The 27,803-nt window shown below is 38.8% G+C and overlaps 1 protein-coding gene across 1 annotated transcript; it reads left to right on the top strand.

Moving 5' to 3' along the window:
• The first annotated feature begins 2,424 nt into the window (after positions 1-2,424).
• On the top strand, positions 2,425-14,177 carry LOC139300113 (nuclear GTPase SLIP-GC-like). Its single transcript, XM_070923109.1, has 24 exons — positions 2,425-2,452; positions 3,929-4,010; positions 4,577-4,689; positions 4,771-4,803; positions 4,904-4,957; positions 5,335-5,368; positions 5,539-5,619; positions 6,026-6,119; positions 7,086-7,302; positions 7,436-7,657; positions 9,264-9,470; positions 9,597-9,772; positions 10,694-10,781; positions 10,871-10,958; positions 11,143-11,264; positions 11,641-11,814; positions 11,914-12,068; positions 12,245-12,362; positions 12,704-12,812; positions 12,902-13,035; positions 13,383-13,464; positions 13,606-13,687; positions 13,766-13,818; positions 13,950-14,177. The coding sequence occupies exons 2-23, from the start codon at positions 3,944-3,946 to the stop codon at positions 13,797-13,799; spliced, it is 2,484 nt and encodes an 827-aa protein (XP_070779210.1). The 5' UTR covers positions 2,425-2,452; positions 3,929-3,943; the 3' UTR covers positions 13,800-13,818; positions 13,950-14,177.
• The last annotated feature ends 13,626 nt before the right edge of the window (positions 14,178-27,803 follow it).

Raw genomic sequence — 27,803 nt, 5'->3', positions numbered from 1 at the left:
TATAGGTGATGATAAACACAGTAGCATTAGTTATGGTGTGGTGGTTTTTAGTGCAAGTCTGGGGGCATACGAGATGAGAATAAGTTTCGTTCCTTACTGCTTACAGTACCTCTTAATGACCATGCCCTGAAAATGACCCTTTCTGGGCAGAGGAAGCGGCTGTATGTGCCACAAAGACACACACAGTACTCAGGAAAGAGCAAACACAGGTGTCCTGTAGATTGACCAGGTGCCTATTTTTGGTTGAAGTCCACATTTGCACCTCTCACCTTTTGTTGCTCTCCCTCATTATACTCTCTTGTGAGATCTTAGTTTTTGTTGTCGATTAATCCTCACATACACAGAATCAGGATGACCACTAATCTGTTTTTCTGGAGTTTCTGATGTTTTACCTGTCAACAGGAAAATCCCATACTGCCCAGCATGACTACAAATATAGACCAGGGAAATGAGGTAAAGTGAGGTAAACAAGTGGTAAATAGAAGAGTCCTTGTGCCGGTGGCGAGCAGGGCACACCTGGGTGGCTGGGGCTGAGTCAGGTCCTGCTCAAGACCTGGTCTGACTGCCTGTCTGTTTTGAGGCACCTTGTCTTGAAGGAACTGTTGTTTGGCCCGTTCTGGGATGATGTGTTGTTCCATAGAGACTGGGTGCAGCTGTCACCACTGAGCAGGGTCATGGAAAGGTCTGGTCAGCTGGGCTTGGCTCTGGATGCAGGTGAACAGGGACGCTCATTTGCAGAGTTACCCAGTATATTTGGTCCAGTTAGCTACATCCACTGCAGTCCAATACAGTAGCTTGGAAATAAATCCTACCTTTATGATCCTTATTATTGACTTAGTGTCAAAGAGGTTATATGTGGGGCTTTTTCTGTGGCAATGTTGAACTGTATTGCAGCATACTGAAAGGTGTTTCTAATATATGTCTTGGTCTCCAATAACTCCTGAGGGAAATATCTGGCTCTTTAGCTGCTAAATGCTCAACTGTAATCCCCAGTTAGTCTGCCTGTCATGTGGTACAATAGGCATCAGAGCCTTTTTCAGAAGAAAACCAACACAATGACCTGAAAGACGGTGTAAAGCTTCACAGAACTCAGGGGAACTGTAAGAATTAAAGATATTAGCTATGGTATCATGAATGACATGAATGAATGAATGAAAATACTTTGTTGTGTGACACAATAAGTAACACAATTAACTATTACCTCATTATTACATGATTATTATCCCATCATTACGTTCTTATTACCAAGCTGTAATACTGAGAGCTACAGAATTTCATTTATGTCCTTGCAGACGCAGTATCTTTAAAAACACTGAGCCAGAGTTACATTCAGAAATACAAATGATGCATGCTGGATAACCTCATTTAAAGAGGAAATTACTGGTAGTACTGAGCTCTCTGGTCCTGGCATCAAGACTGTCTCCTCACTTCATACCTGTTGTTTTGATAAATCACAGACACTCTGACTGACTAATCACAGAGAATTTCAGCTGGTTAAGTTGGTGTCATTTTATGTCAATCAAAAGGGGGAAAGGGGATAGAAATAGAGAGATTTCAGTCATCCTTACAGTCAAAAAATGGTGCTATAACGTTTCTGGACAGATGTTACCGTATATCTTTAATCACTGAATCTTCCATGTTCAACAAAACATTGACTTCTGCTGCCCTCTGGTGTTCACAGCAAGAAAAGTACAGAAGAAACATTCAGCTCAAAAGATTTTTAAATATTAAAACACGAGCCTCACAGCTATATCAGACAGACAGACAGACAGACACAGTTTGACCAGCTGGTAAACGGACTTCTGGCGAACATTTGGCTGTATTTTTTACTGTAAAAATGTCAAGCAACATTTTCAAAACGAGGAAATAATAATATTTACAGTGTGCCTTGGTTTATAGCATTCAGCGCAGGATACCAGGTGTCAATTTCTGGTATTATCCGACCTGGCATTGTAGCTACAGGCATGTTGAACATTTTTCCATTTGCTTTTGCCTTTTTCCTAATTTGTCTAATTCTATGTGTTTCTGTGATTTGCAGTTGAGCGAGGAGGGTGTAAAGAGTGAGAGGGTCTGCTGTCTCCACAGTTCCATCCCCACAGTTGAAGCAACCCAACAACCAGTAGGAGTCACCGGTGCAGCAACAATGATGAGAACCCTCTCGTCCTTTTAACAGTGGTGGAAAGTGACAAAGTACATTCACTCAAGAACAGTTCTTAATTACAGTGTAAATGACCCAATTTATGTTTTAGACCTAGAAAAGAGATAGCCCAGTTAAACAATATTTTAGTTGCTTTTATTACGTATTTTGTTTAAGCACATATTGTCTTATTTCCTGTTTGGTTTAGAAGGGCTTTTATTGTGAATATGTACAGGAAGTTCCTGCAGTAACGGCAAACTTAAGGCACTTTTGAGTGAGAAGTTTGATGTAGTAGCACCCCCGAAGAGGCACAAGGTTAGTATCTGTTATAATACTGTAATATTCAGAGGTTGTTTGTGTCTTGAATTAATTTTGAACTGTAATAAGTCTTTCTAACCGTTTGTTTATTTAAGTTAGTGTTAGCTTAATGTGCGCTAGGTTGTAATATTCTAAAATGGTATGGAAAGGTGACTGACATGCTATATTTGTTGTTTTGTGTTATGTAACAAGCTCTTACGGTGGTTCAGTCAGTCAAGTGTCAGACCATCTTTCGGTGGGATTTACTACATACAGTTTTAAGGAACTTATTTCCTTTTTATGTTACTTTATACTTCAACTCCACTATATTTCAGAGGGGAATATTGTACTTCACACTCCAGCACATTTATCACACTTTTCAGAGTAAGATTAGGGTAAAAACACATATGATATACTTTTGAAATGCAATGCAAGATTTTCTGCACAACGAGTAACCAGTACTTTTACTTTTGATGCATTAAGTACATTTTGCTGATGATACTTATGATATATGATACGGTAAGGTAAGTTTCGTTTCCTAACAGGCGGAAGTTAAGTTTCGTGTACTAACAGGTAATGGAATGGGTAAAGTTCTTGTCCAATGGACTGAGCCTCAATTTGAATGTGTGGTCACTTAGCAACAAACACACCTACTTTGTTTAATTTAAGTACACATTTGAATTGATCTTGCTGAAGCTGATTTGTGGGCAGAGGGGAGAGTCCGCGGGCGAGAGGTGGAGACCTTGTAAAACAACGAGCTCAGGTCAGATGAAGCACCAGTCCTTGTTGATTCATTTTGTAAAACTACAAGTTACTAATAAATCTGCTAAACTAAACAAGCTGCAAATCTTTTTTTGATCTGCTGTACATTTGCAGTGACACAACTTTTCCTGTTGTCGGTGTAATATATAATGTTTTATCAAGATAATCCATCTATCAGGGCTTGATTTCTATCACAATTGTCTGCTCTCAACAGTTGTTTTAAAGAGTGAAAAAGTGATTGTCTGCAATAGGCCCTTTTAATCGTGAATATTCCAACAGGAGTATGCAAGTCACCAGATATGTCAGAGTAACTATTATCTTAATATTAATATTTATATACAATAAAAAAAAGGTAAGGAATTTGCAACTTGTCCAGACAAGATGCTCTGCAGCTTTGATTTCACAACTTAGTCAGAGTACAGAAGACAAGAGAGGAAGAGCATTGAAGTGCTTGTTGGAGGCAAAGTCCAGTGCTGCATTTGTGACCCACTTTGTTAAAGTTTGAGCCTACAGCAGATAACAATAACATAAAACTGAGAGTGCAGACAGATAAGTAAACAGAAGAGCACAAAGAAATTACAGCTGGTCAGTTATTTGTATTGTAATTCCACTTCTTCAGTCTGCCATTATCAGTTTCATAACCCCTTCTTTTTCTTCAACTGAATTTAATTGATCATACCTGTCAACAGTAATGATTGATTAAAAGATTGTGATTATTTGTTTTCCTTCCAGTTGCTGTTCTTGATCATGGATGATTTTGTTCGTAACAAATTAATTGACTGGCGTCTCAGTCAGCTCATAGACACATTTGAAGGTAAAGTATTACCATACTCATTTGTTGGGCACAGATATTATATGATATTGGAATGACCTACCAATACTGAAACATGTAATCATCTACTAATACAGACATAAGAAATGCAACATTGTTCTGCAGTACAATGCTGACATATCCTTGACAGACAGTTTTAAGAAAATTGGAGAGATCAGTGTTAAATCCTGGCAATTGTTGTTTGTGTTCAATTTAAGGTAAAAACCTTGTCCATTTTCTTACAATTAGAAGGAACATTTAATTAACTTGAGAGCAACTGCTGTTCATTAGCATCCTGAGGGTTATTGAGATGAGGATCTCAGCTCAAGCAGCACTGAAATCAAGACTGAAAAGTGACAGATAGTTAAAATACAATCAAATAAATATGCATTCAGCTCATACCAACACGATATTAGCTCTGTGAGGCTGTAGTGCTCATAGAAAGATAAAATTAACAGCTGTGACCACACCTATTTCACTCTTGTATAAAATAGATTCCTGCAGAAATTTGAAAATAATTCTCAATATTGTATGACTAAGATTCAGCTAAATATTTTTCTTAATTACAGATCATGGCATTGTAGAGGAAAGTTTTTACTCCCTTGACGATCAAGATATCACTGACTTGATCCCAAAAGTGGGACCAAGGGCAATATTCAAGAAGAGGCTCGCATTGTTACAGGTAATGTTCTGCACTGTAGATTTACACAGATAATTTACGCAAATACTGTATTTGGTCTCACGAATATCCCTTGAAGAAAACACAGAACAAAACACAACAAATCAGGAAACAGTTGTTTTTTTCAGTTTCACACAATTAAGTATCATCTAAGGCATTTATTGCAATCTTACACATTATGTTTTCAATGTGTGCTCACATGGCACTGCACTTACAGTGTAAGTTTTATCTGCAGGGACAACAGAACCATGAAGAAGCTGATTCTGCTCAGGTAAGGATCACATTGAATTTCACAGGCATGTAATCAGTGAATGTGCCTCTATTGTTCATTAATATGCATTTGAGGCACTCAAGTGTCCTGAGACAAAGTCATCTTTGACTGAAGAATTGTCTCATTGTATCACAGTGTTGTTGACTGAGGGAAAAAAGCATGCTGCTGTGATCACTTGTTAGCCCTTTTCTGGACTCCACTTCCCAGGATTTTGCCAGGCTCATTCTAGATTGGATGACAACATAAATGCAAATAACGCTGAGTGAATTATAAAGATTTGTGTTCAAGCCTGTCGAACTTTAGAGGACAAAGCCTGTGTGAAAATAATTTCTTGATCGAACACTGTTTTAAATTCAAATATTCATGTTCATGCTCAGGTTTTTCCGTCCACCAGTGGCACAAGTGATAAAGGTGAGATACACAGTATGTTACTGATTACATGTGATGTAAATTTAAGTTTTTATGGCAATAATATTTTGCTTGAATTAACTATGTTGAGACCAGGTTTTAATATTGTGAGAGGCACAAGCAACAAACTTTTCATTTGGGCTTCTTTCTTTACTTACTAAAAATCCAATAAGGAAAGAGAAAGTTGGATCCTCAGGGCGAGTCCAGCAAATTTCAATCACCACCTACAAAACGACGACGTGACAGTATACCAGGTATTTAAATCATTTTCTAAACAATGGCAACCTACAACCTAGGGTTGAAACTTATATTACTATACTACTTGTATAGCAAATGTCTGTTTCTTTATCTTGGCCACAGAAGATACTCCCTCATTGGTCTATTAAAATCAGAACACCTCAGTCAGCAGCATGCATGTTACGTATGCCATGACTGTATATTAAACCGCAGGTATTCATAGCAACAATACATATGGTTCTGGTACTAACTACTAAACGTCTTTTAACTGGATGATGTTTTAAACCCAGACAACCTTTTTATCATGTTGTAAACTGCCATAGTATAATCCTGATGATCAATCTGAGGCATTTTAAATTGACTTGGCCTCATTTCTGCTTACTGGATGCACTGATGAATAGTTCTTTATTTTCACTCTGACAGAGAAAATCATTCTGTCTAAAGTGAAATTCATCATGGCAAGGGTCCTTGATGAACTACTTAAGCAAAACAACAAAAAGCTCAATGCTTTCCTGAAGTAAGTATTACATTTTTCATATTCCATATTCTTCCATATTCTTTGTTGTATGGGCCAGTTTCACAAAGAGATTTTAGACTGCTCTTTAGTGTTGAGTCTGATGTTTGTTCTCAGATTTGTGTCTTCCCATTGACTTCATAGGCAATTGTATCGCCTTTACAAATTTGCCTCGGTTTCAGTCAAAACACACCATTAAATTTAGGGACGGGTTGCACCAGTAAGAAGCAGGTCCTTTGTTGTTAGTAACCACAACCAAAAGCTACATATCCTGTTTGCTACATTACTTGCATAAGGCTGAAAGGTTTTAATGATGTCAACAGAGGAATTGTCTGGACAGCTGTCAATCACTGCATCTAGAAAAGAGAGTTGTGCAGGGTTGGTGGCTTTTAGTAAGATTAAGTCACATTTAACTTAATCTTAGATAAGATTAAGATATGGAGTAACATTAGCATTCGCGTCGCCTGACAAATTTAAGTCTAATATTCACTCTCCTAGCTCTGTTTCTGATGACACCCAAATTCTGAGGGAAACATCTGGCTCTTTAGCTGCAAAATGCCCCAAGTTCACCAGCTAGTTGCCAACTTTTTGTCTGTCTGCTATTTTGTGGTGGGCATGTACTGCAGTGATTTATCAGAGCTTTTTCTCTGAAATCAGCTGCCTGCTGTGTCCAAGCTGCGTGCCAAAAAACCAAAACAATTAAAAGAGTTAAAAGATGGTATAAAGCTCTGTGGAGCTGAAGGGAAGTGCAAATTCAGGTGATGATTGTGTGGGGTGTCATCTCTGTTAGGGACCCCTTTCACTTACAAGTAGTCATGAGAACACTTGTTGATATAAAAATGTAGCCGCTTTGAATTATGCTTTAGTAGACTGTTCATCGGACGTTTTCCTGATGTTGGCACGTTCTTTCAGTGTTTATTTAATTTCCAAATAATCACCATCAACCCATTTTAAACTCTTCTACAACAGGGATAAAATCAGTGATTTGGAGACAGACAAGAGGGAGCTGGTCGGTGTCTTTGGTAAAACTGGGGCTGGAAAGACCTCTTTGATAAATGCTGTCATTGGAAAGAAGAAGCTCTTGCCCTCTGGAAGTGTCAGTGCATGTACCTCAGTCATGATTAAAGTGGAGGCTAACATGAAGAACTCAAAGTATGAGACAGACATTGAGTTCATTACAAAAGAGGTAAAATTAGCTGAATATGTTTATGTTTACTTGAAGCTATTTGAAAAGATATGAAGTTTCAAAATTATAGTTGCTGTTTACATTACATGCCATTTACTTAAACAAAGTTTAACGTAATTATTTTACTTTTTAGGAGTGGAGAGACGAGTTGTGGTCCTCGATTAATTTCCTTAGGGATAATACAGATCAGGAAAACCAAGATGTTGATGATTATCAGGATACTGTTGAAAAGCTGTCAGCGCTGTATGGAGACGAATGGAAAAGTGAATCCCCTGAAAATCTCATGGATAACAAATATTTTAAAGAAATTCCAGAATTTCTACTTTCCAAGAGGAAAATTTTGACATGCGAATCAGTAAGTAAGAGGAAAATAATCTCTCTCTCTCTCTGTCTCTCTCTCTCTCATATATACGGTATATCTAGATATATATCCCTTCATAGAAAGCATTTCTGCCTGTCTGACAGAATTAAGTGTTATGAATTTACAGTTATTGAGGTTTATGTGATACATACTTACTGCCTAGCCATTCCAGGTTGGTTTAGTTCAACTGTGTTTTTCATTTCCAACAAAAAGTAAAATCAGTATATAAAGAATACTTATACTTGGTCCACTTGTCCTCAGTATCTTCAATGCCGTATCACATTTATCCTTCATAGAAATATCATTGAGAACATTGTCTACCAGTAACTTAATTAATTTATATAACTGCTTGACAAATTCCGGTCAGGATTTTGCTTCCATCATTGTACCCAAACAGTGCCAATGTAATTTAGGACCTTAATGGGACCTCTCACCAAGCTCTCTGGTACTTCCCTGAACTTGTTCTAGCTCTACATGCAGGACAGTAATTTTATCTCAATTGGCAACCTCACTACCAGTCAGGTCAGGCCTCTGAGATTACCACAAGGATCAGTACTTGGCCCCCTTCTGTTCAGTCTATTCATGGTCCCCCCATGCTCACCTTTGGAAAGTATCAACATCAATTTCCACACTTATGCTGACAACACTCAAATCTACATTGGCTGTGGTCCCATTGACTCACTTTGTCAGTGCATTGAACAAATGAATGGCTCTTGCTAAATAAAGACAGAACTGAGGTGACTGTTTTTGGTCCCCATAATGAAAGACACACACGCCTTATATTGCACACCCTGACTCTCTATCTTTAAAAACCATGAGACATGTCAGAAATGTAGGTGTTGTATTGGACCTGGATTTAGCAGTAACTTCCAATCAATTACACTGTCAGCCTTTTATTATCTAAAAAATATTGCTAGAGTAAAAGAACTCCAAACAGATCTTGAAAAGCTTATCCATACATTCATCTCAAGCAGGTTCAACTATTGCAAAAGTCCTTTCTCAGTCCTCTCTACCCAAAAGCACATATGCAACTAAAACTTGATGAGAATGAGTTTTATGAAAAACAAAATAATATGAAGACATTGTATCTATTCTCTGCACTGGTTACCAGTTAGTCTTTCTATTGTTTTTAAAATATTACCACTTACGGGGTTAGGACCTAATTATGTTTCTTCCGTGCTTTATCCATATGAACCTACAAGAACACGTAGATCATCAGACTGGGGTCTGCTGATTGTCAATGGTCAACACAAAACACAGAGAAGTGGCATTATGCTACGATGATAAACATACTTGCAATAACCTCCCGGATAGTCTTAGTCACTGTCAAAATCTGATCATTTTAAAATCCAAACTTAAAACTTAACTGTTCACTAATGCCCAAAATTGAACTTTTGTCTCCACTTCGGGTTTACTATTTATTAATCTGACTTTTTGCCTTTGCTGTTACCTTAAACGATAGGGATTGTTAATAGCTCCTCTTTTTTATCTTCACCTGTTCTAATTTTATCCTCTTCTACAATTTTTAAAGCAGTTTGAATGTGCATATAAATAAAATTCCTTTTGCGTCGTCTTAATTTAATTCTATTATTTATTGCAGGCTGAAGAGTTGTCTGCAAAATTAGTCAAATACACAAGAAGTGACTCAAAAGACAGAAAAGATAAAGATGTTAAGAGGTGGTATTGGCCACTAGTGAAGTGTGTGACTGTCAGGGTGCCTGGAAATGATCTTCTCCAGCATGTCACACTTGTGGATCTTCCTGGAAATGGGGATTGTAACAAGAACAGAGATAAAATGTGGAAAGAGGTAATTTATTCGCATGTAATGCTGCTTCTTATGTATCACTGCGTTATCCAGAACCAGTAACATCATGTAATTACAAAGTACTGATAATTTATTATTCATAATTAACTTGCGATTATGCCCCTTCAGTTTGTTGGAAGTTGTTCTACTGTGTGGATTGTGACTGACATTAATCGAGCAGCAGCAGAGAAAGAACCCTGGGAGATCCTGGAAGATGCCAGTAGCCTTATGGGAAATGGTGGCCAGTGTCAGCAGATTCACTTTATCTGCACCAAGTCTGATCATATTGAAGATTTGGATGATCCGTAAGTGAACCCTGTTTCCATGATCATAACAGTATCCAGGTTTCTGATTGTCTGCAAGCAGGTGTGTCTTGATCCCTCAACATCTCAGCCATTCATTTCTATACCGACTTTGTTGCCTCAACACATTTTGTTCTCTGGCTGCCTGAACTATGCTGGATTCAGCTTCTCCATCTGTTCACTTGTAATGGAAAGCAAGAGCAAGAATACAATTTATGATCTGCATTGTATTACTGAAGTCAGACTTTTCCTTTATTTCAGCTTGTTTATCATCATTACATGACTTCATTTGCTATCGTATTTCTTGATTTACTGACCAACTACTATGTAACTTGAGTTGATGACACACCTGTGAGAACGACAGAGAATGATCATAAACCTGGATCAGGTGTTTACATGCCATTGTAGCCTGGTTCTTATCAGAGCAAGATTATCCAGGTTTCTGAAACAAGGATATGGTCATGGAAAAAAAACACTCATAACCAGAATACTGCGAATGCAACCACACTCTATTTATTGATTTTTGATTGTACTGTTTTTGTATTTGCTTGTGTTTTCTACATTTGCAGCTGTAACATTATATTTTATGGGCCCCAAAGCTTCCTTAGAAAGGAAATGATATTTAACTGTAAATTCCTAAGAAGTGAAGCAACATGTAATTTATGTTTTTATGTAATTTTGTGCTATTATATGGAAATGGAGATACTGTTCAATAGGTACACTTCTAGTTAGTTAATTCCAGTTAATTGTTACTTAGAGAGTCTTACCCTTTTCGATATAAATGGTGGAATCATTAGTTACAGGTTCAACAAAAAACAATTCTGACTTTTATTCTAAGATGAGAGAAGAGTCTATGCAAAAATGTTGGAATTTCAGCTCCAAATATTGTATGAGGTGCCACTTGATTCAGATCTTTTCTTATAGTTCAGCAGTTCCTGCTCTGATATTTAAAAGAAACATGCAAGCCAAGGAAAAAGTGGGAAAGAAATTCAAAACCCTAAAAGAGGTTAAGGTGAGTTTTATACACTGACAGAAAGTCCAACACAAAGATTGTCTACAACTTTAAGACTGCCTTAAAATAATTCACAACGTTTTTTTCAGAAACATTTCAGCGATGGCTGTTTGGAAGTGTTCACAGTGAGCTCCAAAGAGTTTGTGAAGAAAAAACATCTAAACCCAGATGAAACTGGTAGGTGAAGTCTCCATATATGTGCACTGTGGATAACAGAAAATGTATAGCCCCAATACATATTTTGTTTTAGTTTAATTAAACCACTTTAATTCAAACAAGAACGACGAATTGGATTATGACATTTACATTTCAGTATGTAATATGTATGTAAATATGTAAGATGCAAACCAATGTTTTACAGAAATACCCAAACTTCAGAAGTTTCTGCAAAAACTCAATGACTGTCACTCAGAGACATTAAACTATGTGTCTGGAGCTCATGGGATTCTCTCTCTGATTCAAGGGGCCGGCTGTGGAGAAATGGTAAGATCAAGTAATAAAACCTATTTCATTGTCTTTAACTGTCAAAATTATCATTAATATTAAAGATATATAATATATAGAAAATAATAATATTCATCGCAAATAAGTAAGCTGAAGTAAATCAAGCTCTATTTCAAATCAAGTCTATGTGAAGTACATTTTCGCCATCAAGGTTGTTGATTGCCTTTATTTTTGTTGTTTCAGAGAGGCTGCATAAATGCAGTAATTAAAGAGTTGTTGTATTCCAGTTCAACAGAATTTCATAAATAAATACATAAAGAAACAATACATACTGTCTTGAAAGAAAAACCAATCCGGGAGCAGTATACAGTAGTTTCATTGCTTTAAATACTGAATGTGTTGTGTTTGATTTCAGGCTGGCATAAAAGCAGATGTGTGCACAGACCTTGAAGAAAACATGAGGCATGAACTTGATAAAGTCAGAAAACCCATGGAAGAGGCATACAAGACATTTGAAAAATGCCTTACTGAGGGGGTTGAAAAATCAAAAGATTCATATGAAAGAGTCTTGAATTCCATCTTGTATCCTGTATGTATTTTAATTATAATTATATCAAAACAACTGATTTTGCTCTTGATATGATTACGTTAACCTTCTTTACATTTTTTCTGTTTTTGTTTTTTTTAGTCTCAGAAAAAGATAGGTTTCCACAGGACATTGAGGTGTGTAGTTGAGAACAGTGGCAAATACAAACCAAAAAACAGGAAACAAATAAACCTCAATATGAAGTTAGCTTCATCCCTGACTGACAGCATTGATGAGGAATTCAAGAAGACCTTCCCGTAAGAAATGACTTAATGAGGACATAAAACCCTTTGTTGGCCCATTTCAAAAGCTATGGAGAATGTCTAGAATTAACAAATTCTACATTATACAGTACAAATTATGTAATATAATACATGCTAATACAAACTTGTCACTGCCTTTATGAACATTTCAATGTGTTAACATGTTTCAGAAATGAAGGAATTTGTGGACCTTTTAACGGGGTCATCAATACGTTTTCACTTGACACAAAGAGGCTGATTCAAAAGTGCAAAGACGTCGAACTGCAGCTGATATTTCTCGAGACAGAGGTAAAAGATGAAATAGTACAATCCTTTCCATCAGTCCATTATCAAACTGTTTGTCCAAATCAACCCAAACATCAAGTTTGTGACTGAGGACTGGAAGGAAGATTTAAGCACAAAAAATATATATTTTGAGCTATTAACATATTCATATACACTGTTTGTGAAGAGCACTATCAATACAGTAATGTTATTAGCAATGCAGATAAAAACTCTTAACACCACAGGTTGTGCTTTCAAAAAAAAGATATGACATAAAAAAAAAGAAATAGATTAGCCATATTTGTATTACCTTGATTTTATTGAAAAAAAATATAATGATCTGTACTTTATTTTCTCTCTCTAAGGAAAAGAAAATTAAGACAACACTCAACAGAAAGATACGGGAGCGTAAGAAAACAATCTACAGCAGTCTGACGATGACAGTTGAGGAAGCCATGCAAGAATGCTATGAAAGTAAGATAGAAGATCTTGACAACCTGACACTATAATAATACACATTTACATTTATCATGATTGTGCTGACATTTTCTGTTTTATTGTAGCAGCAAAAACGTTTAGAGGAAAGGGCTCACAGGAAAAAATGAGGGATACTATTGAGACGCACGTATATGATTCAAAGAACACCATGTTTGAGAAGGCTAAAGATGCTATGTTGAGCCAGCTGAGACGCTTGAAGGTTTGTCACATTTTATGATACATTATACGATCATATGGTAAAACATTCTGTGCTGCACGTCTTTGTCTTCATCCCTGATCCTGGGTCATCATTTACATGAAGGCTTTTTCTATATTCAAGTGGAATGTGCATCATTGTGAAAGCTGTTATTGCTATAAAACATAAAAATATATATTGTTATTAATGTAAGACAGAAACATGCTTATGTAACTATTAATCCTTCTGTCCAGTCTGAGCAGCCCTCTAAACACTTAATTGTTGGACATGTAGGATTCAGTTAATCGACACAATAGTACACTATGTATTTGTGTGAGTGATAAGTGATAAAGATTTTGATGCTGAATTAGGAGGAAATCCTGGAGGAACTGGAGAAAACAATGCAGAAATCAATCGAGCTGTCACTCAAGACAGATGATGTCTCAATCCCAGGTAAAGGGAACATATAAAAAAAACAAATGATAATCATTAAAAATACTGTAAAAGCTTACTGAAATGAATTAGTCAACACATTTCTAATAGTGTAAAGGAATACTGCACTCATTGTAAACAATGTGTTTTTTGTTTTTTTAGATGTTGCAAGCGAGCTTGAGCAGGTGAAGAAATATTACAATGAACTGAAGAAAAGCCCAGATGAAGAAACGTCACTGATTTGGTAAAACTTGTTAAAATGTCGACACAATTCCCTGATTATTATTGTCAAGAATGCTAACAATGCTTTTAATTACGCTAGCGATGATCCACCCGGCCCAGCAGCTGCACCATGACAGTCCGTGACTTCTGCAGGTACGTTTTAAATGAAACTAATGATGCAAACCAAGCATTCAAAAACATAATAGGATAGATGTTATGACAGCCCTACTGTTTGTCTTTACTGTTCACAACCTCGCTGTTTATCTCTCTGGTGGACGTTTCAGGTTTGCTCGGTGGAGAGAAACGGCAGAGATTCCCCACTGACGGTCCCTGTAGGCTCGCTGATAGGAGACGTGAAGTCTCAACCATTTTGTCAAGCTGTTATACCTGTACTCTTTGAGTTTTGTTTTGATATGTACTTTGAGTTTGCTTGTTGTGAGTTGCATGTAGATCGATTTTAGATCCTTTTTGGTAAGCCATTTTGCCTTTAATTGATTAAATTACTCACTGTTGTGCTGTTCACTTCAATCTGAGCAGGACTGCTTTTAAACATGCTCTTTAAATGAACTTGATTTGATTTAAAGATTAAGATGTGTGGGGTTGTGGGGGGGGGGTTCAAACCAGGAACGTTGTGGTTTTCATGGTAGAGGTCTTAGCCACTAGGTCACTATGATGTCCCAGAGACCTTTTGTTTTTAATGATGTAACAGTTTTTTTCTTGTTCTTGAATACATTATCATGTTTTTTGTCAATAATTTAATTTTATGAGATGATTGGGTGATTGGGATGGAGTTGCAGTTTCAATGATTTTGATTTTTCTAGATTAAACCTTGAACATTGATTACAGGTACTGTAGGTTGGATTTGATCTGATTTGATAGATAATAGACTAGAATAGACAGGTTTTTCAAAGAATGGTCTTAAATTGCTATTATTTTCTTTCATATTCAAGGACAAAAGTGTTGCTTACTGCAAAATAATGGTTTATGTGTGTTCATATATAATAGAGTCGTAGTATAGTAGTAAACCAGTGGCTTACACTCAGTTATTTACCTAACAATTGTTTTGTTTTAATCTACATTGATTCCAAATGCATACAAATATTTGATATGGTATATGTCCAATTAACCTCAATGAAGTTCACTATTAAGTGAAAGTGCCACATGTAGTTTGGCTTCTTTATTGTTTCTGTTGTTGTAAAATGATCCAACAGCCACTCTTGGTTCTCCCATCAGTTGTAAGATAAACAAATGTTTTTCAAACGTTGTACTTGTCCAAATCTTACTACTTAGAACTCTTAAAAGCTTTCCTGACACAAATCTACATTACAGTACCAAAGTATTTTTAGCAACACACACTACGTCTGTTATCTATTTGGTGCCTAAGTTGTTGTTGTAAATATGTTTTAAATTTGTGCCAGTCTTTTGGACATTAAGAACACTGAGAATGGCTGATGCCTTAGAGGCCCAAAAATATGATTAAATGATATTACTGTCAACAGCACTGTATCATGAGATGTTTAACTGCCATTTACTCCCTTGCGTGACTTGTTGAGTCAAAGCAGTTTCACTTTAAATATCGCTCCATTTTATCAAAATCAGAGTCCAGACAATTCAAATACTTGCAGAATTTATTCTGGCCATAAAAAAACATGACAATTTGGCGTTTCAATAAAAAAAAAAGAAAGAGTACAGCAATGTCGGTAAACAACATCAACACAATGAACACGACTGACGCAGAAGTATAAAGTCAATGTGGTATCGCAGTGAACGAGTGGGTGTACCAATTCATTACCATGTGGTTAGATAATATGTTCACGTAAGTATTCTTTTATTCAGAGTCTGACCTCTTATTCCTGACATGGGCAGTGGGAAATGGGGGAAAGGTTTAGAGAAATTGGCATGCATTTTATATGGTGTTCACAATTTACTTTTACTCTCTCACTGAGTGTTATGTGAAGCTACATTAATGTAGCACGCCAGTGTGTAAACAAATACATTTAGATTTTTTTTTTATTTGGCACTGATTTAAGCCAAATGTTGAAACACACTGAAAAGAGTACTGTAAACTCAGCACCATTAAATAAAGAAACAAAGCACAAACAGGTACTCAAAGCCCTTGAACAAAAACCTCCAATAACTGAATTATACACTTAAATCCTCTGTATATTCATGGCAACTACATTATGTGACTGTCAGTATGAAACTGACTTTGTAAATTCACTTACAGCTATTAGCACTAGATGTTTATGAACACAATGGGTAAATATATGCATGCTTAAATATTACAGATAGCCAAGGCATAGTTCTTTAGGTACAGATAATATATTTTGACTTATTTCCCTTTAACTCTTACCTTCTTCGAGCTTACATTTAAGTACAGATACGTCTTTGAAAAATTGTAAGATGTACCTACCCAATCATTAAATACTCCACACAAAGTATCAAGCTACATATGAGTTTTGTGTGTAACAATCAGTTGTTGCCACTGAAAACTATTTCAGCAAGCTACAACAGTCAAAAACAATGGCATTGTGATGGTGTATATCAGTGAGCGTGGTAGTGAATACAATCCTTTGAATTGAATTTCAGAAGGTAGATTGAAGACAATCGTGTTATTAGCAGCGCTGACTGGAGTTTCAGTGGCACAAGTTTTGTATTAAAATACTAAAAATTCAAGTTCACAGGTCAGGGGATGTTGAGTCACCCGTTAACCCAGAGAGTGCTGCTTCTTCAGGTTGTCTGAGCGCCTCACTCTCTCCTCTGGGGTCTTTCTGTACCAGCTCCTGAGAGGAAACAGCCACTGTCACACAGTGATGACTTTACAGACATCCAGAAAAGCTGAAATCCATACATTTATGTACACTGTTGCCTTTAGCGAGAGGTGATAGTGCAGGTTCATTATTTAAATCGGCAAAACTTAATGTGCAAGTCGGCAAAGTAAAACGTCATCCACTACATGGTTTTCGCTGATCCGTGAAATATGAACAGCATATGAAGTTTATTGCATCGCGTGCAATTGCATTGTTAGTCAGGGCGGGAGACAATTAACATTTTCTCAGTAGAGGAGTAATGAATGTCTCCAATTAAATTACATATGGCAGTTTATGTGATTTATGATAGCAAGATAAGGCACAATTGGAAGTAGAAACTCACCCCTGGCGGTTCAGCTGACCTGGGACAGGAGAGTTTTGGCCTTGGCTCGGCTTCAGGACTCTGGGAAAGGAAAAAAGATTGTATGTAGGCAGTGGTAGTGGGGCTCTTTGGCTTCTGCTGCATCTTCCTAGCCTGTGCTGGGGATTCACCAACCCTGAAAGAAATGCACACAACAAAAAGACTGGATCACATTAAGATTTAAAGGCTATGTACAGCTGTGTTCCTCTTTCCTATCTTACCTCTTTTTCCTGTCCATAGACCTCTGTGTGGCAGCGGACAGAACCACTCGCTCCTTGGGGCACTTGGCTTTCTCCTGCAGGACATAGTTTATGATAGAAGAACAGACATTGACAGAATAAGACAAAGCATGTTATAAGCTTAACTCTAAGTCACTTTGTAAATTTGATGATGAAGGTGCTATATAAATAAAGCTCATCATGATTATTTGTGCCTAAATAGGCGCCTGGTAGGCACAGATACAAGCTTTGTTTTTGCATCTGCCTAACACCCTATGAGGTGAGAAACCCCACACGCAAGGAAGATGAGGTATGTAATTTATGATCTTATTGTGATGTAACAATGTGTTTCTTAGAAAATAACCTTTTTGAACCCCTAACCCCTTGGAGGGGGGCAAGGGATATAAAAGGGAATGCAGAAGAAGACATGAGGGCGCATGTGTGAGCTGAGGAGACCTGTCACCTCTGACTGACTGACTGCTTGGGCTTTTGCCTCAGTTGTTTGTGAGACTTTGTTACTTGATCGTTTTATTTTCTTCTTTTTGGACATTTTTGTATCCATGTACTCTTTTTGATGAAATAAAATTGGGTTGTACTTTGTACATTCCAACCAAAGTCCTGTGTTGCTCCTCTCTGAGATCATCTAAGTAGCCTCCCTCAGGTAAGAAGACTCCTCTCCTTGAGATAGGCTGACAGTAGATAATAATTTGGCTTTGATTGATGAATTCTAATGAAGCTGCTATGTATATATTATGATGTTTAACATGGAAGGACATGTTGAATAGGTTCAACTCAGTTGTCTGATGTTTTGCTGCTGCTGTGGATTGTTTGGTGGTTACTGTTGAAGTTTCTAAATAGTTGGGACACAGGGAGGGATTTCCTAAATTTATCTCTAAATTGTGAATTAGGGATTTGGGCATTTGAGGCGGCCCAGTGTGAAACCAGGCGAGTGTCCGCCACCCTTCAGTGTGGACCTCCCCCAGCATTGATCTTTTCCTTCAGGGTCTTACTGGGGTACCACCAATCTTCAAACACCTATCACACACAGATGTTCCTGCCAAATATCCGGTCGTTGGCACATAGTCAACTATATAGGCCCTAGTGTTATGATATTCCAGGAACGTAACTAGACTCCCTAAGCAGGCTAAAGTGGTCTTGCGTGTAGATTTTGGGAGTCCGTTGGAAAACCTAAAGATTAGGTCGTAGAACAGCCGTCACTCAATGTGATATCCGCGTTGGGTGGGGGTATTGTAACATCTAAGAACCTCTTCATGGCGCCCGAACAGGGACCTCGACAGAGTTAAAAGGGAACTCTGGGTCCATAGATTTATAGCTGAGCTTGAACCTCGTTTTCCTCGGCGGATGAACAGTATTCGAGTGTTTGTAAAAGTGTAATTTTGCGGGAGTGAGGCGCCCCGTGGGTGTTGGCTGCCGCTTCGGGCGGTCGGGAGTGAACAGATACCGTGCCAAGCCAACAGGCAATGAGACACCACCTATTTACCAACCTATAACTGAAAATTGTAACAGGGAGATTAGTTCTCCCCCTATTCCCCCACGTTCAGGAGAAATGGTAAATCATCATTACCAGGCACATGCTGCACAAAATCCTGACGCTTGCGAACGAGAGCCAGAATCTTTTTTCAGGCCAGCAGGCGAGCAAAAGCACATACTCAGAGTCAGCAGACAAAGAGTAGAGCAGTTTACGCCAGACAAAATAGGCGGATTGCTGATAATTCCTGTTAAACCTAATAATCCAGACACTGAAGTCCGAGACGACGATCTTATGCCAGAAGCGGTTGAAGAGTTGAATAATTTGAGAGGTGAGCATCATCTCATTAGAAGTTCTGCTCCCAGTGGATCAGCGTTTTCTCACCAAAATTGTGATTTTGAAGACCGCTTTAATAATGTGGTGCAGATTGATTTTAAGTATAAGTATAAATTTTAAGATTTGTGTGCAAATTAAGAGAAATTCTAGATCTCGCAAATCCATCTTGGTTCAAAAATGATTGTGGTCTAGTGCATGAACACACACAATCAGAGGGGGAACTCCCCCTCCTCAGCCACAGCATCCGCTGCCTCCAGAGTGCATAGAAGAGCTCAGCAAAACAATTAGTGAGCTAGAGAAATTAGGAACAATCACTCGCCTCGAAAATGCTGTCACAAACACCCCGATCATGGGGGTTCGAAAACCCGACGAAACATTAAGGTTAGTTCACAATCTAATAGCCTTAATTGCAAGATCATGCACAGACACCCGGTCTCTGATAAACCCCTCCCTTACAATGAGGACATTGGAGAATAAGAAGTGGAAAACCACTCTTGATTTGGCTAACGGATTCTGGTCTATTCCCATCTGCCCTCTCTCAACAGCAAAGACAGCTTTCACCTGGAAAGGACCGAGTTGGGATTGGAGCCGTCTTCCTCAGGGATACAGCTCTGCTCCTAATGAGTTCCAATCAGTGGTGGGGAGTGTGCTAGAGGGCCTCCATGTAAAAATTGACATCGATGACATCTATTTCACTAATGATAGTGAGGAGGAACACCTGGAGCTGTTGAGAGAAGTGATTGACCGTCTCACTAAGGCTGGCTTTAAAATAGGCCTTAAAAAGTGTGAAGTGGCTAAACATTCTTTGAAATTTCTAGGTTTTAGCATGACAGAAACTGGAAAGGCGGTGACGTCAGAGTACAAAGAGAGCATTAATGCCCTATCAGATCCATCTACTCTTAACCCTTTATCCGGCAAGGAACCATATATGGTAACTTCATTGATCTTGATTTTCAACATAAAACTTGAATATTTTTAAAAATGTCACAAAAGTAAAAATGTCACAAAAGTAAAAAAGTCACAAAAGTAAAAAAGTCTTGTTGTGTCCTGCAATGACACTCTAGGGTTGAAATTTTGCATTTTGACACTCTAGGGTTGAAATTTTGTGTTGTAAGTATTTCAATGAGTGCCTGATAAAGGGTTAAACATCTAGAGATCTGTCTAGGAAAGGGAGAGTATGTTTCGAACCATGTGAGAGGCTTCTCACAATTGGCAGCGCCGTTACACAGACTAAAAGGAGCATTGAGAACAGGAAAAGGAGTGCTCACAGCACAACATGTTGCGGCTTGGAACAAACTTAAAGTGGCTATTTTAAACGCAATCGACCTTGAGCAAAGAGATCGGTCAAAAAGTCTAATTGTAAATAAATAAGAAGGAATATCGTTAATCTGTAAAAATCAAGGGTCAGAGGTTCCATGTATAATGTTTTCTTACACATTTAAACCTGCTGAGCAGAAATACACAGAACAGGAAAAGACACTGACAGGAACTACAGGTTTTACAACGCACTCAGAGACCTTGCACAGGAAGCACCTGTTTGCATTTTTTCTCCTTTTCCCTCACGCAGCACAGCCTCAAAAGCTAAACTTGTGGATGCGAGAGCATTGAACTCAAGATGGGCAAAATGGTTATCTGATGTTGATTGACAAGCAATTCAGCTTTAAACAAAATGGTCAGATTGTGACCAGACCGGCAAACCCAAAACCAGTAAAAGAATTTGAAACTGAATGGCATGTGTTCACTGATGGTAGCAAACAAAATACTGATGGTGAGATGTCTCAATGGGCTTATGTAATCAAAAAGGGTGAACGTACAGTGTGGAGCAAAAGAGGGAGAATACAAGGGTCAGCTCAGTTAGCTCAGTCAGCCATCCTTGAGGCTTTGTTGTTTTGTAAAAAGAAAAATGTAAAAATGCTTGCTATTGTTACTGATTCTGACTACTGTTTTAAAACAGGGCGAGAAGAGTTAGAGCTGTGGGAACAAAGAGACTTTGAAACCACGAAGGGAAAGCCTCTAACTCATGCAGAACAATGGAGCATAATAGCTAATGCTAGAAGAAAACTAAAAGTAAAATGGAAAGATGGAAAGAGTAATCTAGTCAAAAGTACCACAATCCAACCGCCGAGAGAGTGTTAAAGAAGGTACACGAGGGGTTGGGTCATGTCGGGGGAGACAGAGGGGTGAAATGGCTAAAGAGCGAAGGGGTGGATATACCTGCAGCTATGGGGGAGGTGATCAGTTTGAGGAAAAGCTGTCCCCAACGTGCGCGAGCTGGAGGTTTCAAGAAAACGGAAACACATCCGCGGCACATCGTCACAGACACACCCCACACACACTTCAGTGCGGATGTGGCAGGGCCTTTACACACCAGATCTATCTCCTCATTTGTGCAGACAATGGTTCAAGTGAAAAGCGTGTCTTCCCTCTAAGAGCAGCCACAGGCAGAACAGTGGCAACAAAACTAGCAGAGCTGTTGATTCAATATCCCTCGATTCAATCCATGAGAATGGATAATGGTACACATTTTAAAAACGCTACTGTTACAAAACTCTTAGAGTCAAGAGGTGTACGACAAATCTGGTCTGTGCCTTACATGCCTGAAACTAATGGTGTTGCTGAAAGAGCTGTCAGAGCTGCAAAGGATTGGATCATAAAGAACCTACCAAACAATTGGGATACCCCTGAAACTTTGGTTTTGATGTACGAGCACATTCAGGCTCCGAAACTTAGGAAAAAGGACACCGAGTCTCGACCTAACCCGAGTACTCTTCCTTTTCAGGTGGGTGATAAAGTCTGGGTGAGCAGGAGGAAGGTTAATCCTAACAAAGAAGCCCTAAAATCCAAAACTGAGGGGGAAGACACCATCTTAGAGGTAACTAAAAACAACATAGCTGTACTTGAGAAATTCGGTCCAGTTCATTTCAGGCAAATTAGAAAAGTAAAGTAAACAAACATGGCCCTGCCTCTCACTGCACGTGTACATACATTCTGTGGATTGGTGGTCCTGGCTCAAGGAGAGGACATATCGTCTCACATGGTGGGGAAAGCCATGTCAGGGGAGGGTATGGCTAAGCAGGGCTATCTCAGAGAAGAGCAACAGGAACCATTAATTTGGACGTCTTATACATCTGGTGATTGTGTGCTTTGTCGCACTGCGTGTGCTATTGTGAGGTGGCACGGCCCTCACCGTAATAAGCCTGCACGGCTTCCTGATGGATCCAGCATGCATCTTCCTCAAGACAACATGGTTTGGGGCAGAGAAGGGGGAAGAGTACTGCTGTGTAGAGACTGTTGTTTGGAACATCAGCTGAGGCTGATATTTGGTGTTTGGTCACCGCAAGACAGAGGAGCCACCTCTCGCTGCTGCTGCAGGTGGGACGGTGTGATGTTCAACATGCCAGATTGGAAAATGACAATGTTATAATGGACTATGCTACGACTGTTCACACGGTGAATCCTGAAGACAACTGGGACGAGGGATGCTCTCCGACTGAGGACATGACTGGATGGCTGGAGGCTGACAACCGTGTCTCCTATTCTGACGAAGTGAGTGCTGACCTGCTGCCTGGAGTCCGTGCGGGGCTCTCATACCGGTATGTTGGCAGTGGGAGCTTGACCCCATGCTGGTTCACTTCTGATGACAGTGTAATTTTCGACAACATATCCCCAAGAAACGACAGGCCTCCTGCACTTCAACTAGTCCGGGGTGATGGATTCAGTCAACCCCCGGATGCACCCTTCTCTTCCAGTCAGCCTGCCCAAGTGGTCGACGCTGTTCCCCAGGGCTGTGACAACTGAACTCTGACTTGCCGATCTGAATGGTTGAATGTTGATCCTGATGTATTTCTTTCTTGAGTAAGGTTTTGAAGATTTAAGTGTTTAAAGTTTTATGCTATTATGATTTTTGATTTTCTATTTTACATTTATCCTGATTTTGTCTCAAAAATGTTCTTCAATTCATATTTTTACCTTGATTGTTGGTTACTTGATGTTTTTATCATTTTATCCTCTTTATATTAATTCATGTTTTTCAATCATTGAATTTTTGAATTTAAGCTTTATATTTTCAGAGTTTCCATTTAATCGTTGCTTTTTACCCTATTAAGTCATCACTGTTTTGATAGTTGTTTTTAAACAATTTCACCTGGCTTATTGTTGGTGTGTTGATTTTGAGGTTCAGAACCTCTTGGCATTTACTCTTAGGAAGGAGTTTTTATATTTTGAAATTTCATTCTTCATTTAAAGGTTTTGTGTTTTGAAATGTGAAAAAAAAAAATTATAAGGAAAAACAGTGCTATAAAAATATACAATGTTTTAATTCTTGTTTTGATAAGTTTTGGTACTTTCTGTTTTTAATTGATTGTGAATTTTGAGGTTGATCCTCTCTTTTATTTTGATATCCTGCAAATGGGGTGATGTCAGCTGCATAAAACAAGCTTTAACCACACAATATAATTTTTTATTTTAAAAAACACTCTTACTGAAAATGTAAAAAGGATGAAGTTCCTCATAAAAATAAATGTAAAATAGATGGTTTGCAATAAAAACTAAAACTAATCATATCCTTTACAAAGATATATAACTATAACCATTATTGCCCGATCCTTAACTGCAATAAAGTACACTTACCTTTCACTTCACTATCTTTTTTTTTTAAGTTGGCATAACTTGGTGGTGATAAAGAGCCAAAAGTCCTGCTACCTTTCCTTGTGTGACTACCTTTTTAGCATTAAGCATCTACAGCTCTGATGAGGTTTCATGGGAAGTGTAATTGTTAAATGCGCACAAAATAATAGTGTTATCTTTTATCTGTGAAGCATCAGTCTGTAAAGAACGGATGAACTCCTTTTTATCCTAAGGACACATTCATAAACATTTCTTCTTTTGATGCAGCCAATTTATCTTGTTTAAGTGTTTAATGAAGAGTTGCTAAAACATTACTGTCCTGTATAGTTGGAAATAAAAATTTAGCTTGGTATATGGACTGAAAGCTCCAGTATTATGATTTAGGTTTTCAAAAAGAGCAAAGAAAAATAAGAGAGAGTTAATGAACTACAACACTCTTCTGTCTTTGGGCATGTAGTCTTTCGTCACCACTGACCTACAAACTGCAACGCAGTAATAAGTGAGCTTGGTGAAGCGGTACCTATACTGTGTCCAGGTGATCGCTCAGATGGTGTGTGGGCAGGGCTTAGTCCCCCACTCAGTCTTCTCTCTGCCTCCTCGAGCTTCTAAACACAATACAGTAAACACACTTCAGTACTTATATACATATACATATATATATATACTTTCCTGGCTGCGGTCTATGTGCTCCACTCCAGAGTGGTGGGCATGCAGCTGGCTGTCCAGGGTATGGCAGCGCCGGCGAAATCCTGCAGCGAGATGGTCAAGGTGTCCCTTCGGTTTTGGCCCTGAGGTGCAAACAGGGCTACAGGTCTCCTGCACTGGACTGGTACCACAGTGGCTGGATCGACGATTGCCACTCCTGCTAACACCGCACCCACCTTCTCTCCCCACTGAGCCCCAGTAATCGGAGGACTTTGTGGCTCCTGAGAGAGCTTCTCCCCGATCTGCCATGTCAGCTCCTTCCCCTGACCTTCCTGGGCTTCGGGGGATAAGGTCTGCTGGCCCGATGGGAAACGAAATATGGATGTTCCCTGTAGAAACTGGCCGAGGTCTGCGTCTCTGTGGACGGGGACTAATGCTGGACTCTGGACTGGGGAGACGAGTATACCGGTCAGGTAGACTAGGTGAGAGGCAGCCAGACTGTTGTGGACTGGGGTCGGGCAGAGTTTGATGCTGGATTTGGGTCTGAGGTGGGCCAATAGGGCTATGGTGCAGACTGAATCCAAACTCAATGCCCGTGTCCCCCATGGGACTGCCGCTCTTATTCTCCTTGTCAGAGACAGTCTCAGGTGGGGGAGTCCTGGTGACAGTGTGGACAACTTTTGACCCCTGCTGACTCTGCTCTTTCTTCACATACTCTCTTGATCTCTTAAGAAGGCTGTCCAAACTAATGTCCTCCTCCTCCTCTTCCTCCTCACTCTTCTCTTCCCTCTCCATGGATGGGGGTCTCGGAGCATGGAGTGGCAGGCTGATCCTTTGTCTGAGGCCCAAATCCAGGGTCCCTGGGAAGTCCAGGAGAGTCGGTGACCAGGGTGTAGCCACTGACTGCTGCAGATTTAGAAACTGGCAGCTTTTCAACCTCTTCACTTGGTGCTTTATGTGTCTGTGCAGAGATAATAAGTAACAATAAAGAATGACTACCTCATGGTATTATATGCCCTTTTTCTCCAAAACTGCAGTGGTTTAAAGCAGTCCATTCATCACTGGCATACAAACAATGAAAAGGAAAATAAATATCAGACAGTCCAGTGTTGTCTCTCAACTAAATGTGAGGTGCCTAAAATGAAAAAGGCACTTGTAAAGTATATTATCCAAATTCAGAATAACCCAATTTGTAAACCTAACCTGGCCCTAGGCTCATCACTTCCATCACGAAAAATCTAAGCAAACCTGAGATTGATCTTAACCAAGACACTTAATGCTTACATGCTATTTCCACACCTATAATCACCTGAAGTTCTTTTACTGACACACTTGAAATGTGTCCAGATCTCTGAATAAATAGCTCAGTCTGAATGCTTGATGTTGGCACAGACACATCACAGAGGCAGTAGTAACAACAAACAGTGACTGGCCAATTACAATTATTCAAAGACAAAATTTCACAACCAGAGCTGATTTACAAGTGGACAATATAGCTTTGGACGTTGAGATGACAAAAAAGGGCCACCTTCAGGTAATAATAGCAAAGAGAAAGTGTTGAGTCAGACAACCTGTATTCAAGTCTGCAAATGTCACGAGAGATTCTGGGACAAGCCTGTAATTCAGTTTTTGTGCTTTATCGTGGGACCGACACACAGACCTATTTCCCATATGGGCATATTTGAGAATTTTCGATGAAGCATGTTTATAGAAAGATACAAATAAAGTGGCTTGTTTGTTGTATGACTGTCATAGCATATTAACTAACATTTCCATGGAATGGACTGATGGACTAACTTTTTAATTTCAATGCACACTGTTAAGCCTACACAATATCATATTGATTTCCCAAACTTATATTTCTTTTTCCACTGGATCCTGATCCAGACCACACAGGCATGTGACCAGGACAATACCGTGCTACTGACCTGAGCTTGTTCCAGTATGTCCTGAACCCGGGACAAAAGGTTGTTCCTCTGCTGGTTCTGCCTGTTCACCTCCAGCTGGACTGCCCTCCGTCTGTGGTCACATATCTCACTGCGCTGCTCAGCACTCAACTGGAAAAAGAAAATACAGACTCTATTTTTAACACTGATTCAAAAAATGTAAAACCTTTTGAGCTCCAATTTAACTTTCTGCGTGATCAGGCTCAAGCAATAACACATGAGAAAAGATAAGTCAAGAACTCTTTGTTTCCAATTCATAAAATGTATGTTGATTGTTTGTGATTTATTTTCAGTTATTCCACTATATGTTTGTGTGTCCTTTGTTTGAGTGGCAGAGAAATCTTCAGCCTCACCCTGGCCTCTCCATCATGTGGCTATCCCTGAAAACTCATAACATCCTCCTCATTGTAACTGAATAGAGTAAGCAATGCTTTCTGTTACTATGCAGCATAGAGAAAACACGCAGCCATAGCGGGACAGTGACAGATATACAGACTCTCTAGGGAAACCAAACAAACATTTTGTAATTATTGCTCTTGCTCTGGATATCAAGCCACTTGCAAACCTCTTAAAAACTACTTTTGATTAAGAAAGTTTAGAAACTTTAATTGGTTTAGCTACATCTTGTGTTGTCCCTTCAGCATGAGTTCTTGTGTCTGTTTATTTTCTTCCTTACCAGAGGCGAAAGTACAGCTCTTCCATGGAAGCGGATGACAGAGCGAGCCTTTAGGGACCAATGTGGCTCACATGTATTCTCCTTGAATTTCCCCTCCTGAGCCGGATCATTTGGCACAGCTCACCAAGAAGAGCCGGCTCTTTCGGCTCCCAAGCGGCTCTTCATTTTACCACTTATACCTTTTATAATTCAGCCAAATTTTGCGCTGTTTTGATTTATGATTTGTATGTGTACACATATATCACTTAAATTATTCAATACATCCTTTGTACTGAAGTATTCAAAAGTAAAAATTACATTTTCTAATATTGTAGGAAAGCTCCACTGGTTAGGAAATTTGCAAACAATATGGGGTGTCTTGTCAGGACAGGGATATGCTTTAAATGGTTTATTTCTGAAGCAGGCACTTTAAAGGCAGATGCACAGGCACTTAAGAGAAATCGCTACAGTAGGTGTGGTTTTGCTGTCATTGACGCACCCGAACTGTGTTAAACGAGTTAGTGTTAGCTTAATGTGCGCTAGGTTGTAATATTCTAAAATGGTATGGAAAGGTGACTGACATGCTATATTTGTTGTTTTGTGTTATGTAACAAGCTCTTACGGTGGTTTTGATATTGGTAATAAATCTGAAATCATCAGTCAAGTGTCAGACCATCTTTCGGTGGGATTTACTACATACAGTTTTAAGGAACTTATTATTTCCTTTTTATGTTACTTTATACTTCAACTCCACTATATTTCAGAGGGGAATATTGTACTTCACACTCCAGCACATTTATCAGACTTTTCAGATTAAGATTAGGGTAAAAACACATGATATACTCTTAAAATGCAATGCAAGATTTTCTGCACAACGAGTAACCAGTACTTTTACTTTTGATGCATTAAGAACGTGAGGTAAGTGAAGTTTCGTTTCCTAACAGGTGGAAGTTAAGTTTCGTGTAGTAACAGGTAATGGAATGGGTAAAACTCTTGTCCAATGGACTGAGCCTCAATTTGAATGTGTGGTCACTTAGCAACAAACACACCTA

Source organism: Enoplosus armatus, chromosome 17, assembly GCF_043641665.1.
Source record: "Enoplosus armatus isolate fEnoArm2 chromosome 17, fEnoArm2.hap1, whole genome shotgun sequence".
NCBI lineage: Eukaryota > Metazoa > Chordata > Actinopteri > Centrarchiformes > Enoplosidae > Enoplosus > Enoplosus armatus.
Note: the sequence above shows the minus strand (reverse complement) of the source record. Positions and strands in the feature narration are given on the sequence as shown.